The 18,661-nt window shown below is 42.9% G+C and overlaps 1 protein-coding gene across 4 annotated transcripts in view; it reads right to left on the bottom strand.

Moving 5' to 3' along the window:
• Nucleotides 1-18,661, bottom strand: part of HECW1 (HECT, C2 and WW domain containing E3 ubiquitin protein ligase 1) — a 443,378-nt gene that overhangs the window by 40,853 nt on the left and 383,864 nt on the right. For all 4 annotated transcript variants that reach the window (XM_043873248.1, XM_043873250.1, XM_043873249.1 and 1 more), the window contains 2 exons: nucleotides 18,447-18,560; nucleotides 17,244-17,396 (listed from right to left, as the gene is read on the bottom strand). In XM_043873248.1, coding sequence (XP_043729183.1) covers nucleotides 17,244-17,396; nucleotides 18,447-18,560 — 267 coding nt within the window. The remainder of the gene's footprint in view (nucleotides 1-17,243; nucleotides 17,397-18,446; nucleotides 18,561-18,661) is intronic.

Here is an 18,661-nt window from a genome sequence, read left to right on the forward strand (position 1 = left end):
ATAATTTTTAATTCCCATGCTACATGTTAGGATGCTAAAGTAAAGTAATGTAAACAGTCTGGTCAAATAATAATTAACTTTGATTTTCTTGAAAGCTTTCCTCAGTTTAAATCCTAATAAACCAGGGACATTAGAAAAACAGGAAATGACATCTCCCATCTTAGTGCAGCACGGAAGCTTCTCCCATGCCTTCACCAGTGGTCGCTTATACAAAATGTGCTGTGACTTCTTTTCCAAAAATATAAGCATACAGGAGAGCTAATGGGGAAATCATAGCCTGAAAACCCAGATTTCCACAGTCTCTGCAGTGGGATCTTGTTCTTTTTTTTTTTTTTTTCAATCCTTTCAATGTTAGGTCTACATGGCATGTCCTGGCCTCTCCACTTTTCTCTTCCCATCTTCAAATAAGGGATAATAATGTTCAATTTCGCTTACCTACCTGGAGGGAGAATTTTAGAAAAGAGTAATTTAATGTTAATAGTTTCTTTGAAGATGAAAAAGCACTTCATAATTGCTAACTTCTATTATATTTAAAAAACCCATCTCAAAGATATTTCTCTTTCCTTATGCTCATAACTTTGATTAATTAAAAATAATTATCCTTTCTCAACCTCATTATTTGAGTGCATTAAATATGAGGTTCCCACACCATGCCTGTTTCCATGCTTTATCCAATATTACTGCCTTCCTTTTTGGATCTTCATGTTTTCTTGCTTCTCACATATTGGTAAATGAAGTGAAAGTCTGTCATTTCTGCCTGAGGTGATTTCATGTCTTTGTGTGAAAACTGCACCAATATCTAGCTTTCTTTTTCTGACACTTTCTGGGTGGGGCAGGGGGTTGGGGGGCTCATGAAGCTGTCAGCAACTATGGCAATGTTTTCCCAAGGGTGGCGATCCTTCCTTTGGCATCAGGGTCCCTGAGAGCTTATTCAAATACAAGTGCCCAGAGATTAGACTCTTTGTGGGGTGGGTTCTGGGAATCTGCTTTTAAAACAAGTTCTGTGGTTACTGACTAAAGTTTGAGAACCACAGACTCCAAGTCCCTCATCCCTCCACCTGTTTTTTAAAGGTAGAAAAAAAAAGTTCTGGGGAACTCCCTGGTGCTCCAGTGTTCACTGCTGAGGGCATGGTTCAATCCCTGGTAGGAGAACTAAGATCCCACGAGCAAAAAAAGGTCTCAGAGTCAGAAGTGAAGCTTTGCCTCAGGCATCAGTCAATGCATTCTATGCACGGGTACCACAGAAGGACAGAGTTCAGAAACCTATCTCTTCCAAAAGCAGAGGATGTGAAGTGTCCTGCTTGTCTTCCTCTCAGCCCAGCGACCTGCATCCATGCCTTCTCCCACTCCATTACATAGAAGAGGGGTTCTTCCTTTTTTTCCTAAGCTAATTTCCTTCTTGTGTCACCAGCCTGTAAGCGGTGACACCTGCCAGGGGCTTCCCTCCAGTCCACAGGAAGAAGGACTACCCAGGTTTCAGGGTTTCTCTTTTCACTTTTGCCATAGACCTCCTTCCCTCTTGGAGAAGGAAATGGCAACCCACTCCAGTATTTCTTGCCTGAAGAATCCCATGGACAGAGGAGCCTGGTGGGCTACAGTCCATGGGGTCACAAAGAGTCGGACTGACTGAGTGACTAAACACAATTCCCTTCCCTCCTGCCTCCCTGGGGCTCCTGTCCCATCAATTTCTGTCCTCTCTTATAATTCAACTCTTTCCCTCTCTTCTTACATTGTTTCCTCAAAACCTTGCACCCTTTGAGCTGCCCCACCCAGCTGAGCTTCCAGAAAGAGCAGTGATCAGGCTATGGATGGCTAAGACAAATGAAACCATGCAGAGCTCCCTTTAGAATGTGAGCACAGTACAAACGGTGGTGGGGGGACGTGGTGCAGGTGGGCACAGTAAGTTTATCCTTGCTATGGAGCTGTTCTGGAGTTAGCCTTTGGGAAGTGGAGTCTTGATTCTTTGCAGTCCCCTCTACTTGCAGAACGGCATTTCCCTGCTCCCATGCCACACCCGTCGTGGTCTGCATTCCCTCTGCTGGGTGCACATTCCTGCACGCTGAGTTCAGGGTTTGGCCCTAAGCTAGTCTCCCATCTCCACAGCTAATAGTGGGTTCGGCTCTGTCCTGGCATTCCTGCCAGTGGTTTGCTCTGTAATTGTTCCCTCCTCATCTGTGGGAAGACTGAGGCGTGGTATCTGTCCTCCCGCACATGCAGGCCTGCAGGGAGAGGCTGGGTGGCCTGCTGCTGGGCAGGTGACAGAACCACCTGCATGAACACTCCTCGCCTCCAACCACCCAGAAAAGCCATGGGAATCCTGACTCCGGAAGGGTGTGACTTGGCGCCAAGTTTTGCTCCTGATTGAGTCCAGGAGGCAAACGATGAAAGCAAGTAAGCAAATCACTCCTAAAGAGCACTAATAAATAATTTCATTTCTATGAATTTCTAGAACATACAAAGAAATAGGTGCTGAAAAGATTTATTGAGTGGTTTCACGGAGTTGAGAAGGGTCAAGGATAGACTGGGAAGGACCACGAGAAGATTTCTGAGGTGATAGAAAAATTCTTTATCTTTACAGAGGTGCAGGATATAAATGTACATGTTGTTGTTTAGTCACTAAGTTGTGTCTGACTCTTTGCAACCCTATGGACTGTAGCCCACCAGGCTCCTTTGTCCGTAGAATTCTTCAGGCAAGAATGCTGGAGTGGGTTGCCATGTCCTTCTCCAGGGGATCTTCCTGACCCAGGGATCGAACCTTGTCTCTTGCATTGCAGGTGGATCCTTTATTGTCCTAGCTACCAGAGAAGATGGAGTAAAGGGAGGCGGCTGGCAAAATGGGATGGAGAATGGAAGACACCAGAGGTGGAGTGAGTGAGGTGGCAGTATAGTCATGTGACATTTCTAATACACCAGAGGCTCACCATCCAGCACTGGGTCCTCAGAAATAGGAGGGAGCATTTAGGAATTCATGTCTAAGACAACTGCTTCTCTCTAAAACTTAGCTAAGCCGTTTGAACCAAATGGAATTTTAATTGCTAGGGATTTAAAAAAATTTACACACATAATTTTTATATAAATTCATTAACATGCTCATGGATGCTTTTAAAAATTATAATTGGTTTTGTCTTCTTGAGCAGTCAGCTCAGTTGGCTGCTCTCTCCTCATCTCATCTCCTGGGACCCATGTTGACTAAGATGTATTCTTCCATATTTTTCATCTAAATCATTTAATCATATTATTTGTTGCTGTTCAGTCACTCAGTCATGTCCAACTCTTTGTGACCGAATGGGCTGTAGCACGCCAGGCTTCCCTGCCCTTTACCATCTCCTAGAACTTGCTAAAACTCATGTCCATTGAGTTGTGATGCCATCCAACCATCTCATACTGTTGTCCCCTTCTCCTCCTGCCTTCAATCTTTCCCAGCATCAGGGTCTTTTCAGAGTTAGCTCTTCACATTGGGTGGCCAAAGTATTGAAGGTTCAGTATCAGTCCTTCCAATGAATATTCAGGATAGATTTCCTTTAGGATTGACTAGTTTGATCTCCTTGCATTCCAAGGGACACTCAAGAGTCTTCTCCAACACCACAGTTTAGAAGTATCAATTCTTCTATACTTAGCCTTCTTTATGGTCCAACTCTCACATCCATACATGACTACTGGAAAAACCATAGCTTTGACTAGATGGACCTTTGTTGGCAAAGTAATGTCTCTGTGTTTTAGAATGCTGTCTAGGTTTGTCATAGCTTTTCTTCCAAGGAGCAAGTGTCTTTTAATTTCATGGCTGTAGTCACCATCTGCAGTGATTTTGGAGCCCAAGAAAATAAAATTTGTCACTGTTTCCATTGTTTCCCCATCTATTTGTCATGAAGTGATGGAACTGGATGCCATGATCTTCATTTTTTGAATGATGAGTTTTAAGCCAGCTTTTTCACCTTCCTCTTTCACTTTAATCAAGAGGCTCTTTAGTTCCTCTTCACTTTCTCGATATGGGTGGTGTCATCTGCATATCTGAGGTTATTAATATTTCTCCCAGCAATCTTGATTCCAGCTTGTGCTTCATCCAGCCCAGCATTTCACATGATGTACTCTGCATATAAGTTAAATAATCAGGTTGACAATATACAGCCTTGACATACTTCTTTCCTAATTTGGAACCAGTCTGTTGTTCCATGTCCGGTTCTAACTGTTGCTTCTTGACCTGCATATAGGTTTCTTAGGAGGCAGGTAAGGTGGTCTGGTAATTCCATCTCTTGAAGAATTTTCCAGTTTGTCATGATCCACACAGTCAAAGGCTTTAGCATAGTCAATTAAGCAGAAGTAGATGTTTTTCTGGAATTTTCTTGCTTTTCCTATGATCCAATGGATCATATACTAATTTATTTGTATTTACATATCTATCTATGTTTATATACATACAGGTTTTTTGTCATTATTTTTCAGTTTTTAAATTGTGCTGTTCATACTTTTTTGCTTTTCTTCCCTCAACAATATCTTAAAGAAATTCCCCTCCATCACCTGGTAAGATCTAACTCAGCCCTTTAACACCTCATGTCACTGTGCAGTGTGGAGCTGCTGTGATGAAGTTAACTGGTCTCTGCTGATAGATACTTGGGATGCTTCTACATTTGTGTCTTCACAAACAAGGCTGAAATAAACATCCTGGTATGTTTTGTTAGGGAAGATAGGATAGCTTTTAGAAGTTCACACTGGAGAACTATGTGCCTAGGTTGGATTCCTGGCTCTTCCATTTACCAGCTGTGTTACCTTGGGCAAGTACTGAACCTGTATGGGTATCAGTTTCCTCATTTATTAAATAGGGGGATGATAACAGCATGTGCAGCTCATGCAAAGCCTTTACAAAGAAACCTGGTCCCTAATAAAGGCTCAATAAATATTAACTTTTATTATAAGAGTCCTTATAGCAGCTCTTTTATTTCTACGAGATAGAATCATGGGCCAAAGGGTATATGGGTTTAAAAGTTTTAGTATATATCATTGATTGTGCTTTGAAAAAAAGGCTACCAAAAGTCATGTTTCTACTGGAAATGCAAGAGAATAATCTTTCACCCATATCCCCTTGAAAAGATACAATTCTTTGTAATTTTTGCTAATTTGATTATTATAAAGTGATACATCATTGTCATTTTATTTGTCCATGGTAAAGTTGAAATTCTTTTCATGGGTTTGTTGATTATTTGGATTTTTTCTTCTCTGAACAGTTTTTTAAATTTTCTTTGCTGATTTTTCTCGTGTTGTTCCTCTCTTCTTTCCACATTAGAAGAGCTCTTTTAAATCTATATTACAGATTTTCAATCTCTGATTTTTCTGATTTACAAAGATTATTTTTCAAAATCAAAACTTACCTTTTGCCTTTGTGGTGTTTTTTTGCCATAAAAACTATTTTCATTTTTATACATTTAAATATATCTTTTACAGACTCTAGGGTTCAAATCTTGACCGAAAAAGTCTCTCCTATTCAAAATTTCTCAAGTTTGTTTTCTATTTCCAAAAATGTTTGTTCTAGAATATATAGAAAGTTCTCTAGAGTTTCTTGAATAAATTTTACTGTCATATTTTTACATGTGCTTTAAACTAGAGAGGAATTTAACCTTTTTTTTTTCCCTCTTTGTTTACACAGTCAGCTGTTTTGGCATCATTAACTGAGCAGTCCATTCTTTTCCAACTGAATTAAAGTGCCATCTTTGTCATATAAATCTCACACAACCTTAGGTCTTTTTCTGCATAATGCAAGTGTTGAAAAAGAGTGTTCTCTTTAATAGTTTTGAAAGCTTTACTAGAGGTTTCTTACAAGTTCTGAAGAAAACTGGGTTAAAAAGCAGACACAGTCACAATCAGACATGCATATTTTATGGTGACGTCTCAACTAATGTGTGCACTGAGCTTCTCTAGGGCATTGCTAGGAAGGCTGCTTAGATTCAGCCAGGGCTGGGACCAGGGAAGCTCTTGTAGGTGCCTAAGAAGGAACACAGGGGCTGCTGCTGGGATCGCGTGGGGGTGGGGGAGCTTATCTGACCCATGACTCAAACGAACAAGACACACTGAGCTATTCTTCCAGGAGTGGCCTTTGGGGGCTGAAGGGCCAGGACACATTCAGTGGAATCTCATGATACTGTGGTTTCTACCTACTAATTCAGGCTCTGCAGATGTAGCAAGGGATATTTAAAGTGTGTTATCCAGGACTTCTTAAGTTCCATAAAACTCTACAATTACACTTAATACCCACTTGGCCAAACTCTAAACATGCTCCAAGAGGCCTCCCTCCCGCCTCCACCTCCTCTTGCTAAAGACCTGAAAACAGATTTCTGCCACCCAGGTTGTGTCTGCTTGGAAAGGGAGAGGGCATGGCAGGGGCAGAAGGACAGGGAGGAGCCTGCTTCACAGTTAGGAGAGGTTCTCGGAAATTCTGGCTTGAGAGGGCCCAGAATTTCTGCTTATGATACTGATAGGTTAAATTTGTCACCCATCACTAACATGAAATGAACACTCGGACCTTCTGGTGGTTGCACAGAAACTGATTAAACAACATCAGATCTCTAACTCTGGCTTCTGAAAGTTCTTCTCACACTGACAATTATGTCAAGAATGACTCATATCACAACGACGTCTTAAAATGACACATTAACGAACAGTGCATGTTGACACTCTGGCACTCTTACTCAAAAGAGTTCACCTTTTTCAGTCGTTTAGTGCATCTTAGATTTGCTCTGGGAAAAGTGGTACTCAGAATCATTGAGACAGATAAAGAATTTTCAGTGGTGGTTTGAGAGAGAACAATGAGTAGAAATTTAATTGACATTCAACAATGATCGACATTTTTCTGAATCCCAAATATTCTGAACTAAAAATTGAAATGAGATTGAAACTCTCACAACCAAGGAGTTTGAATTGAGTATTATTCCTTCTATCCATCCATTGATCCACCTACCCACCCACCCCTCTACCCATCCATTCATCCACCTACCCATCTATCCACCCACCCATTCATCCATCCATCCATCCACCCATCCATCCATCCATCTATCTACCCATCCATCCATTCATTCATCCATCCACCCACTCATCTACCCATCCATCCACCCACCCACCCATCCACTCATCTACTCATCCATTCATCCTCCCATCTTCCCTCTCCCGCCCCCCGTCCTTTGTTTCTTTTCTTCCTTCCACACATATTTATTGAGTGCAAAGTCTATAACTAGGAAAGCAAGACCTTGTTCTCTTAAATAAATAGTAAGGAGTTAGTAAGTAATAAATAGTAAGACAAATAGTAAGGAGTTACAACTGTACAATATAAATCTAAAATATACTTTATTTCAGGGATTGGTAAGTTCTGTCGATATAATGAGTCAAGAAGTTAAGCTGGAGAATTATAACTGGCTGGGCTGTTTTAAATTGAGTGCTCAGGGAAGGCACTTAGAGGAGATGTTTCAGCTGAAACATGAATTTTTCCTATCCAGGCATAAAGATTTGAAAACACATGCATTGTGTACTATTCATAATTTATTAGACATAAAAGTAAGTTTGGAGCTTTCCACATTTACAGTTTTGTTTTTTATATCTCCATTCAAAATAGATGAGAACTTCTTACCTGGTATTTTTGTATGTATCATTTTATGCAAGTGGGACATTTAATATAATGAACACCCCTACTGTCTATGGTGGTGATGGTGGTTTAGTTGCTAAGTTGTGTCAGACTCTTGTGACCCCATGGACTGTAGCCTGCCAGGCTCCCTTGTCCATGGAATTCTCCAGGCAAGAATACTGGAGTGGGCTGCCATTTCCTTCTCCACCCACTGTCTATAGTCCATCACTAAATTTTGCTCATTTTTTCATTCTTCTGAAATAACTTTTCATTCCCACTGCTTTTACCCTAGTTTGATTCTTTATCCTCTTTTCAAACAATTATTTCAAAGAACTGCCACTTAAATCTGACACCTCCAATTTCTACTCCAATTCATCTACTTATATCCAGAGTTGACTTTCTAGAATACAGACCTACTCAAGACATTCTTTCCCCTAAAAAACACACTGACATGTTCATGATAAAACCCAAAGTCCCTAGATGCCATTAAATGCCCTTCCCTCTCTGGTGCAAGAAGCCTTTACAGCTTTTCTTTTCTCTTTTGCAGTCAAACACAACTGACATGTGTTTGTTCACCTGCCATCCCTCTGTGAATTTCGGGCCCTCTCCCTGGAAGTTTTGTTTCCCCACCTCTGCCAGCCAACTATTCTCACTCATTTTTAAAGCTCCTTATACCTAATACTGATAACTGTGTAACGTGCTAAGTGCTATAATAGAAGTACAGATAGCGTTTATCACATTGTATTGCAATTTGCTCAGAGGGGAAATAGAGGGGGCTAGACCCTGATACTGAAGTCAGGTTTTCTGGGTTCCAGCCCCAGCTTGGTCTGTGATTATCTCTGTGAGTTTGCTAATGTTTGCACCTTATTTTCTTCTATAGCTTGGGTTTATCCTATAGCCCTGGGTTATAGGGCTGTTGGAAGTGTCTAGAATAGTGCTTGGCATGTTTAACAAGTTTTCAATGAATGTTTTATTGTTTAGCTTTATATTCACTTCTGTATCTTGAGAGACATAAAATCAGCATACAATGATGATTAAAAGGATAAAAAGATCAGCACGAGTACCTCATTAATATACAAATGGAAATCATAATCAAAGAATAAAGATAAGGAATTTGGAATATTACTTTAAGATTTCTGGGTCAAAGACACATACAATGGACACATACTGTTAAGGATATGGTAATATTTTTAGTGAATGAACTGAAAGTCCTGAATTGTAGAGGCGCTTTCAGAGATTTTTAATCCTTGTCCTGCACTCCTCTTGGGTTTCCCACCATTTTCTGTTCCACTATGTGAACCTGGGGATAGGCCATTATTGCTGCAATAGTTAGCGATTCCTTGCCCTCTGGTTCATGGTTGGCTTGGCCAGTGGGACTGGTGGGTGGAAGAAGGACACTGTGCTCCTTCCTGGCCTTTCTCTGCCTGACTTAGGGTGGGCAGGGCTGTGTCCACATGGACCACAGTTCCTATGGGAGGCCCAACGGGGTTCCAGCTCCACCTCCTCTCTCTTACTCGGCATGAATGTTAGCCTTGCACATTTTAACAGTGTCCTTATCAACTTGGAAATTCTGTGGTACAAATGTTGCTAGAGTTGCTCCCGGTTTTTGCTCAAAACCCATCAATTCCCACTTTAGCAGGACTTAACATAAACCTTTAAGTTAAAGGGTCCAGAGATAAGAAAGATAGCTACGAATAAAAACACCAGTTGGGAACAAGATGGCAATGAATCTGACCTCTGACAGACCCCGGGTCTCATCAGACACTGATATTTACTATATTAGCATATTAAATGACACACCTACCCTTGATCATGACTGGACATTAAGTATCAAAAAAGGTTAGGGGTGTGGCATCACACTCCCTTGAAAAAGCCTTGCCCCTTCCCCAGTAGACTAAAGCATAGGTCTCCTCATCATTAGCCTCATTCCTTCTCCCTTTGTCTTTACTCCTAAAAATTAAATCCCTCCCATCTGGTGGGTGAGAAGTTGACCTGTGAACTTAGTCCTTGCTTCTCCATTCTTTGGTTATTGAATAAAGCTTGCGCTGTATCAATCTCAGCTTCAGTTTCGTTATTTGGCTGCTCTAACCAAAGGGAAGGGGAAAAAGAACCTTCCTTCCGTGCCACTGGGACTAGGGCCAAAGCAGGGTCCATACAACCAAACTGGGTAATACAAATACGTAATGAAACAATTGAAAGTCCTTTTAGGCTGAAGATCAAAAAAATAGATTTTTTTTTCAGTTTACTTATTATGTGTGTATAGAATCTTCACCATATTTATTCATGTTAGTATCTCTCAGCACTTCACTAGAAACAGAGGGAAGGAGGTAGAAACCCCATGGCTGATATGAGGCTTTTGATTTCCAGGCTGCATCCCAGCATATGCAAAGCCCACGCACAGCAAGCAGGAAGCAGAGAATTTCCAGTAGCTACAGTCAGGGAGGAGCTAGCAGGGGAAGGACCTGGGGTCAGAGGCCTCTTTGCCCATCTCTGGGGTACTGCCTGGCCTGGAGGTGACTGGCGGAGGCCCATAGCGCAGGTGCAGGGTGTGTAGGGTGACCTTGTGTCAGTAATAAGTAGAGTGTGGGCATCGGGCAGAGCTGAGTGCAAAGCTCCCAGGGGACATGTGCGTTTGTTGCTGACATTGTAAGGGAGTTACAACCACAGATGACAAATGAAAGTGTGACCTTTGAGCAATTAACAGCCCCTGGATTATATGAGCCCTCTGTCTTAATGGCCCTGAGGAAGTGGCTCATGTGGCTTGTGAAACAAGGTTTACTCATGCACCCAAACTTCAGTGAAATACTCTTTGGAACACCTTAAGTGCCAGGCCTGTGCTAGAGTAAAATAAGACACTCATCTCTGCTTTCATGGCGCTTACTCTCCAGGGGGACGCAGAGAAAACAGAGTGTGGGACACAGAAGAAGGCCAGTGAAAAGACAAAGGACTTGAATAATAATTTTAAAAATGACCCTTGAAAGAAGCCTTTTCCAGCCACACCCAAGCAATGTTTCCATCCAGGGTGATGTTTAATCCTGTAAAGCTGATTGATTTTCTCTCTGTTTATTTCTGGCCTATAGGCCTGTCTGCCGAGGGAAGAGAAGGCAGAGGGCAGGAGTCACTTCTCTTCCAGGCAGACTCCCGTCCTGGCCCATCCTGTGTTAGGGACAATTTCCAGCTTTATGAGGTCAAGGCTCTGACTGTGACGAGCCCTGTAACCTTTTGGTCTCTGTTTTCTTATGAGTGATGTGTTGGTCATAGTAAGTGTGGACGAAGTGTCCTGGGGAGTGAGGGAGGGAAGGGGCCCAGGTGCCTATATCTGAGATCAGCCACAGCGCCGCTCACCCGGCCAATGGGTCAGCGCCGCCTGGCTGGGCCAGATCTGAGATCTGGGGTTCAGATCTGAGAACTCAGGGTTCAGGGTTCCTCAGTGGCACCGTTCCACCCCTGCCCCCACTGCAGGAGTCACAGTGACAAAGCCTCCAGCAGGGGTCTCAGCACCCACTTGCCGCCCACACTTGATGCAAGGCCTGGAGTGACTTCATTCGGGTGTTGAACCTTCCTGGGTGCACTTTTGTTAAAACGGCCCAGCACTTGGGTGCCCTCACTTTTCTTGGTAAAACCACTTGCCCTGGGGTGCAGAATGGCTCACAGGAAAACATCCAGAAGGAATAACTGCAGCGTTACCATCTGGTTCAAACACCCACAGCCCAGCAGGGCTTCCTTTTCGAAGTTAAAGCAGACTCGGCCCCGGTGGCTCAAGTTCTGTCCACTAGTTATGACCTCCTCCCTCCCCTAGGAGTTCTCAGGCGCTAATGAAACACGAGTCCCATCCTGTGTGAGGGTCATGGTACAATCTGGGACCAGTACTGGCTTTGCATTTAGGCTTTTCTGTCATTCAGGGTCTTAGGAGACTGAGGTTCAGAGTCAGAGCCTCAGAGCAGAGAGGAGGTCCCAGATCACTTCATAACAACCCACCACTCAATGTGAACTCTCACCTGCCTGAGCTCTGTTCAGAGTGCTAGTTGCTCAGAAAGTTCCCTGCCATTTTGCTTCTGGGCTACACAGCAGTATTTTCAATGTAGGAACAGCAGTGGGTGAAAGTCCTCAAGTCCTTTCCTTTGCAAAGACAGCAGGTGACTAGCCCTCTGGGCCAGACTTTTTCACACCTTTGACTTTTATAAAGGATCCATCCAGAGAACTTTGCTAATTCTTACATCTCTGTGGTTTCCTTCCTCCAGGTTCTCAGGTGTAATTGACACATTGACACAGCCTCATCCAGCCGGAGATGTGCGGGGACAAGAGCCAGCCTGAGAACAGGGTCTAGGCAGCTGGCAAGGCATCTGTTGAGGACACTCTCAAGTTGTAATGAGTTGGCCAGAAGGCCAGCGAGTCTCCTGTGCATTCCATCAGGCCTTTGTCTGTAGCCTTCCCTATGTCACTCCTGTGCTTGACCCCAAGGTTTCCTCCAGAACCCTCGGTCCCCTTCACACCACTTGAGTGAGGGCACTTAACCTCATGAACCTCTGTCACTATCCAAACACAGCTCCTGTGGTCAGCTGACTGTTCTTCCTCCCCTGATGTCCTAAGCTCTGTCCTCGCAATCCTGTGCTCCGAATCCCTGGGGACCCCCTTCTACTGTCCGTACACCCCCTCCAGCTTCTGCCTTCTTGGACTGCCTTCTTCCCCACAAGCAGGTCTTCACTGGAGCACCTCCACCCCTGTCCTATTCCTCCCAAGCTGGGGCACTCTGGCCACTCGTTCTCAGCTTCCCCCAGGGACCTGGGGCTCTGGCCATCCTGGACTCATCAGTATCCTCCACCTCTGTGAGCTCCCATCTCCTCCCCCCCTCCCTCCTCCTGAGCCAGTCTGCCTGTGTTGTTGTTGCTGTTCAGCTACTCAGTCGTGTCCGACTCTTTGCAACCCCATGGACTGCAGCACGCCAGGCTTCCCTGTCCTTCACCAACTCCTGGAGCTTTCTCAAACTCAAGTCCGTTGAGCCAGTGATGCCATCCAACCATCTCATCCTTTGTCAGCCCCTTCTCCTCCTGCCCTCAATCTTCCCCAGCATCAGGGTCTTTTCCAATGAGTCGGATCTTCGCATCAGGTGGCCAAAGTATTGGAGCTTCAGCTTTAGCATCAGTTCTTCCAATGAATATTCAGGACTGATCTCCTTTAGGATGGACTGGTTGGATCTCCTTGCAGTCCAGGGAACTCTCAAGAGTCTTCTCCAATACCATAGTTCAAAAGCATCAATTCTTCAATGCTTAGCCTTCTTTACATCCAACTCTCACATCCATACATGACTACTGTAAAAACATAGCTTTGACTATACAGACCTTTGTCAGCAATGTAAAGTCTCTGCTTTTTAATATGCTGTCTATGTTTGTCATAGCTTTTCTTCCAAGGAGCAAGCGTCTTTTAATTTCATGACTGTGTTAGTGTTTCCCAATCTCAGTTTCCAGCCCAGATTTCCAGGGCAATAATCCAGGTATGTACTAATATACCCACCTGTATTTATAATGGAACCTGAAATTTCTACCTGTCAAAGAGTGAATTCCTCCTCTTTCCTCTAAATATCATCTATTTCATGTAATTCTCATCACAGTGAATGTCCCAACCCATCCCATGGTGCAACCAGAAACCTTGGACTTATTCTGTATTTCTCTCTCCCTCTCACCTCAACGGTCAAACAGTAAAACAACTAGCTGAGTCTCCTCTCCCTCTGAGACATTCTTAAGGTTAGTTCCCTCCTTTCTCAGACCCCACTTCTGCCTCAGTTTGAATTCTGTTTGCCCCTGTGGCATATCAACCGCTCTGGAGCTGGTCTCAGCTCTTTCCAGCCTTTCATCCTCAAAATTTTCCCCATGCTATGGCAAGATTTACTTTTTAAAAACACAAACCCAATGACAGTATTCTCTTTATGGGATGAGACCATCTGCCTCTCTCTTTGTCTCCAGCCTCATTCCCACAACCCCCAAAGCCATTTTCTGTTCTGATCTGCCTACACTGCTTGCCAAAGGCTCTATGTCCTCTCGTACGTTTCAATTCTTGTTTCCAATCTTGGCTTCTCAAAACACTTTTCTCCTCTGCTCTGTTGAGTCTCCTACTCAACTATCAGTTAAGACTGGCACATATATCCACTCTTTTTCATAAAAAAAAAAAATAGCAACAACAAAAAAAAGATGGCACAATTATTCCCTCTTTTTATGAGATTCCCTGGTTTTATTCCCCACTGCACCATCCCCCGCCTTGAATTGAATGAGACATTTTCCTTCATGATTTAATACAATTCCCAGGCTTGTATATGTATCTCAGACTTACACACACACATGTATTATGTATGTATAATTTGGCATTTAAGATACTATAGTGGAATTACAGATTTACTCATGTGCTCTCTCCCTTTTAGGGAAGAAATCTCATTCACTTCATTTTTGTATTCTCCCAACACACAGCATGTACTTGATTTACAACTGTTCAGTTAATGAATGTATCCCCACAATACCCACCAAAGTCCTATATGCTGTAATATTTGCAAAAGTATTTCCTCAGTGATTGCTAACTCTAATTCATGACCTCTAAGACACCATCTTAAATTTCATGCACATAGACTGAGAGAATTGGGGGATTATATGAAGTATAATCTGCATACATTTGTAGTCTTTAAAAAATTATTTATATATTTATTTATTTTTGGCTGTGCTGGGTCTTCATTGATGCATGTGGGCTTTTCCTAGTTGTGAATGGGGGCTACTCTCTAGTTGTGCTGTGTGCATTTCTCATTGTGGTGGCTTCTCTTGTTGCAAAACAATGAGCTCTGGGTGCACAGGCTTCAGTAGTTGCAGCACATGAGCCCAGTAGCTGTGGTTTGTCAGCTCTAGAGCTCTTGGGCTTCAGTAGTTTTGTGCATAGGCTTAGTTGCCCTGAGGCATGTGGAATCTTCCCAGACCAAGGAACAAACCTATGTCCCCTGCTTTAGCAGGTGGATTCTTAACCACTGGACCCAGGGAAGTCCCACATATATTCTTGTTTCATGGGGGTATGGTACTCTCCACTGTCTGAGTGAACCCTACCTGAATGTGACTAAGTTAGAGCTGGTCTTCAATTCTTAGCCCTAAATCTTCTCTGTAAGGACTTCCTGCTCTGCCCACACCATCAGCTGTGTTTCTGCCTCCCAAGCTACATCATCCACTTATTTGGTAAGTTACATGAAAAGAAACAACAAAGGCAAAAAGCAACAAAATGCAACAACATTTGCTTCTTAACTTGTGCCAAACACTTGAAGCACATGCCCTGAGCAGGCACATGCCTTGCTCAGCTCAAGAGCTGACTCATACAAATCAGTGAAGTTAGATCACTCCTTCACACCATACAAAAAAAATAAACTCAAAATGGCTTGAAGACTCAAATATAACACTTGACACTATAAAACTCCTAAAAGAGAGCATAGGCAAAACATTCTCTGACATAAATTGACCAACGTTTTCTTACGTGTCTCCCAAGGCAAGATAAATAAAAGGAAAAATAAACAAATGGGACCTAATCAAACTTAACAAGCTTTTGCACAGCAAAGGAAACCATAAACAAAACAAAAGACAATCTATGGGTTAGGAGAAAATATTTGCAAATGATGTGGCTGATAAGGGCTTAATTTCCAAAATGTACAAACAGCTCATACAGCTCAATAACAAAAAAGCAAACAATGCAATAAAAAAATGGGCAGAAGATCAAGAGAGACATTTCTCCAAGGAAGACATACAGATGGCCAGTAGGCACGTGAAAGGATGCTCAACATTGATAAGTATTATAGAAATGCAAGTCAAAACTACAATAAGGTACCACCTTACACAGATCAGAATGACCATCATTTAAAAGTCTACAAATAATAAATGCTGGAGGGAGTGTGGTGAAAAGGGAACCCTTCTACACTGTTGGTGGGAATGTAAATTGATGCAACCACTATGGAGAACAGTATGGAGGTTCCTCAAAATACTAAAAATAGAGTTACCATATGATTCAGCAACCCCACTCCTGGGCATATATCTGGACAAAAGTATAATTCAAAAAGACATATGTACCCTTATGTCCGAAAAGATATATGAATCCTTATGTTCACAGCCACACTATTTACAATCTCCATTACATGGAAACAACCTATGTCCATCAATAGATGAACGGATAAAGATGTGGTACACATACACAACGGAATACTACTCAACCACAAAAAAGAAAGAAATAATGCCATTTGCAGCAACCTGGATGGACCTAGAGATTATCACACTAAATGAAGTAAGTCAGAAAGAGAAAGACAAATACCATATGATATCACTTAAATGGAGAATCTAAAATAAGACACAAATGAACTTACCTTTGAAACAGAAACAGAGTCAGACATAAGAGAACAGACTTAATGGTTGCCAAGTGGGAGAGCAGGGGAGGAGGGATGGGTTGGGAAGTTGGGATTAGCAGATGCAAACTATTATATATAGAATGGATAAACAACAAGGTCTAACTATATTGCACAGGGAACTACATTCAATATCCTAAGATAAACCATAATGGAAAATAATATGAAAATATATATATATATATATATATACATGTATAACTGAATCACTTTATTGTAAAGTAGACATTAACACAACATTCTAAATCAACTATACTTCAATAAAATAAACTTGAAAAAATTAAAGAAAAAGAAGAACTCAGAGGTGAGAGTGTTTGGAGAGAGAAGTTGTGGGCTGTAGCTGGCAGCCTTAGCAGAGGTGGGTTGTTCTGATACTATGAAATCAAATTATGGGGATTTGGGCTGTAAGCCCAGTGCTCAGGTGTTATCCCAGAAGCTCCCTTCACCAGCAGCCCCACGACACATCATCAGTAGGTTATGTCAGATAAGAACCATGTCAGCAGTTCCCAGGACTCATTTCCCTCCTGATGATAGGAGCTCCTGCAGTGAAATCAGGGGTACTTTTCAAGTCACATGTGAGGGTGACAAAACAGGAAAGTGCATGCATCCTAATTTTCCCATGCAGCTTTCTGGAGACTTCCACTCATACCTGAGGTATCTCAGCCACAGAGGTGCACAGAATTGACTGATACTGATCTTCTTACTCATTTCAGTAAGTGGTAATTGCCTCAAGATGAGAGGACCAAAGACATGTTGTACTTTTAAGTCAGGAGGATGCTGAGAGATCATCTAACCCAAAAGCCTTATTTTAAAGCAAGATGCAGAAGCTGATGGCCACAGTGCAAAAGCCATCAGTCCAAGATTAGAGACTCTCAAATCCATGAGTACCTTCAAGAAGCCCTCCCTGGGAACGCTTAGGATTTTAGTAGAATTATCAACACTCAGGACCTATATCTACTTACCTCAGTGTCTCCTCCGAAGAAAAACTGTAGTATCTTACATCAATGTGCAGTTGATAAGAAATTTGCAGCATCTTTAGTAATTCATTTTGTATTCTGGGTGAAAACTAGCAGAGAACTTTGTTTCCAGTGCTTTGTCGCTTACTCTCATCACCCCTCATGACATTGGGCCACTGCTCCAAACACAATGGTCCTCAAGGAATACCACTGACTTCTGACTGAGAAAGACCAGAACTTTCCAACATGAGAAAGTGAAAATTCAAGCTCTTACCATTCGAGATGGTTTTCTACAAAGGCAGACATGGGGCTGATCTGCACGGTGTAGGTGTCATTGGCAGAGTACTCGAAGAGTCCGTAGTAAGGGTTAAAGAGCTCCTGAGACAGAAGGAAGAAGAATTCTCTCGAAGGACCACTGTAGTCCAGGCTGCAAAAGGAAGCAGAGGCCCGGGAAGTTCATTACATGAGGGAGGTGGGGGACCTGTCTCTATGCGGGACCTGGCTTGCCTTTTCAGAGTCAGTGCCAGGAAAGTAGAGGGCAGCCTCTGCTCTTTACAATGGATCCCAAGGGAAGTATAATTTGCTGAAGAAAATGAGGATGCAGTGATTGGTTTGAGGATGATGTTCTTAAATATTTATGGTAGTGTTCCTTAAACTTCTTCCTCAATTACATCACACCTATTGGGTAAAACATACAGCTGGTCCTCAGCTGGACTTTATCATGGGAGACAGAAAAGAATTTCCTGTGATGGTGCATGTGTGCATGCGCATGAATTGAAAACACTTTCTGCTAAGTTCATCCTGCTATGCCCTCCTGGGTGGGCTTGCTTTCCACAGTTGAGATGGTTTGCTATGAAATCACTGAAATTACATGAAAAATTTGGTAAATAGTCATATATGTGCTTCCCTGGTGGCTCAGTCATTAAAAAATCCGCCTGCAATGCCGAAGACCTGGGTTTGACGCCTGGGTTGGGAAGATCCCCTGGAGCAGGAAATGGCAGCCCACTTTAAGATTCTTGCTTGGTAAATCCCATGTTAGAGGAGCCTGGCAGGCTATAGTCCATGCGGCTGCAAGACTTAGCAACTCAACCACTACCATCACCACCAGTCACATGTGTGCACACCTGGGGAAAGAGTTCTTTGATCAGATACTCAGAGGGGTGGGTACACCAAGGGGATACCTTTCAGGGTGTATGCTGAAAAAGTAAAGATCTAGTAGCTTGGTCTATACTTTGGGCTTATACTTTGACCATGTGACCTCAGATTCTAGAACACGCCAATCATCTTAGGCTTTTGGAGAACATGAAATTCAAAGATTGGCAACACCTGGAGAGAAAGGCCTCCTGGGAGGATATGATCAGCACCACCTTGGGGCAAAAGCTTAAAGTCACCCTGCTCCTTGAGGAAAATCACCCAAGACCTGGGGGCTCTGGTCTACCCACACTGAGGTGTCTACATGAAAGTGCTGATGGCTCACCCCTCCTCTCCAACAAAGGTGATGTAGAGCTTGTTTCGCTGGAGCTCCTTCCGGGAATAGGCCATCACCTGATTGAAGGTTCCCTCCAACAGGTGGTCTCGACGAATGATGAGCCTAGAAATGAGAAGCCATGTGGGTGGGCAGTTGGGGCTTGGGCTCCAATGTTGGGGAGTGTTCTAGGTGAGGTGTGGGGGCCCAGGCTGATGGTCTTACTC

The sequence above is a fragment of the Cervus elaphus genome, chromosome 18, assembly GCF_910594005.1.
Source record: "Cervus elaphus chromosome 18, mCerEla1.1, whole genome shotgun sequence".
Lineage (NCBI taxonomy): Eukaryota > Metazoa > Chordata > Mammalia > Artiodactyla > Cervidae > Cervus > Cervus elaphus.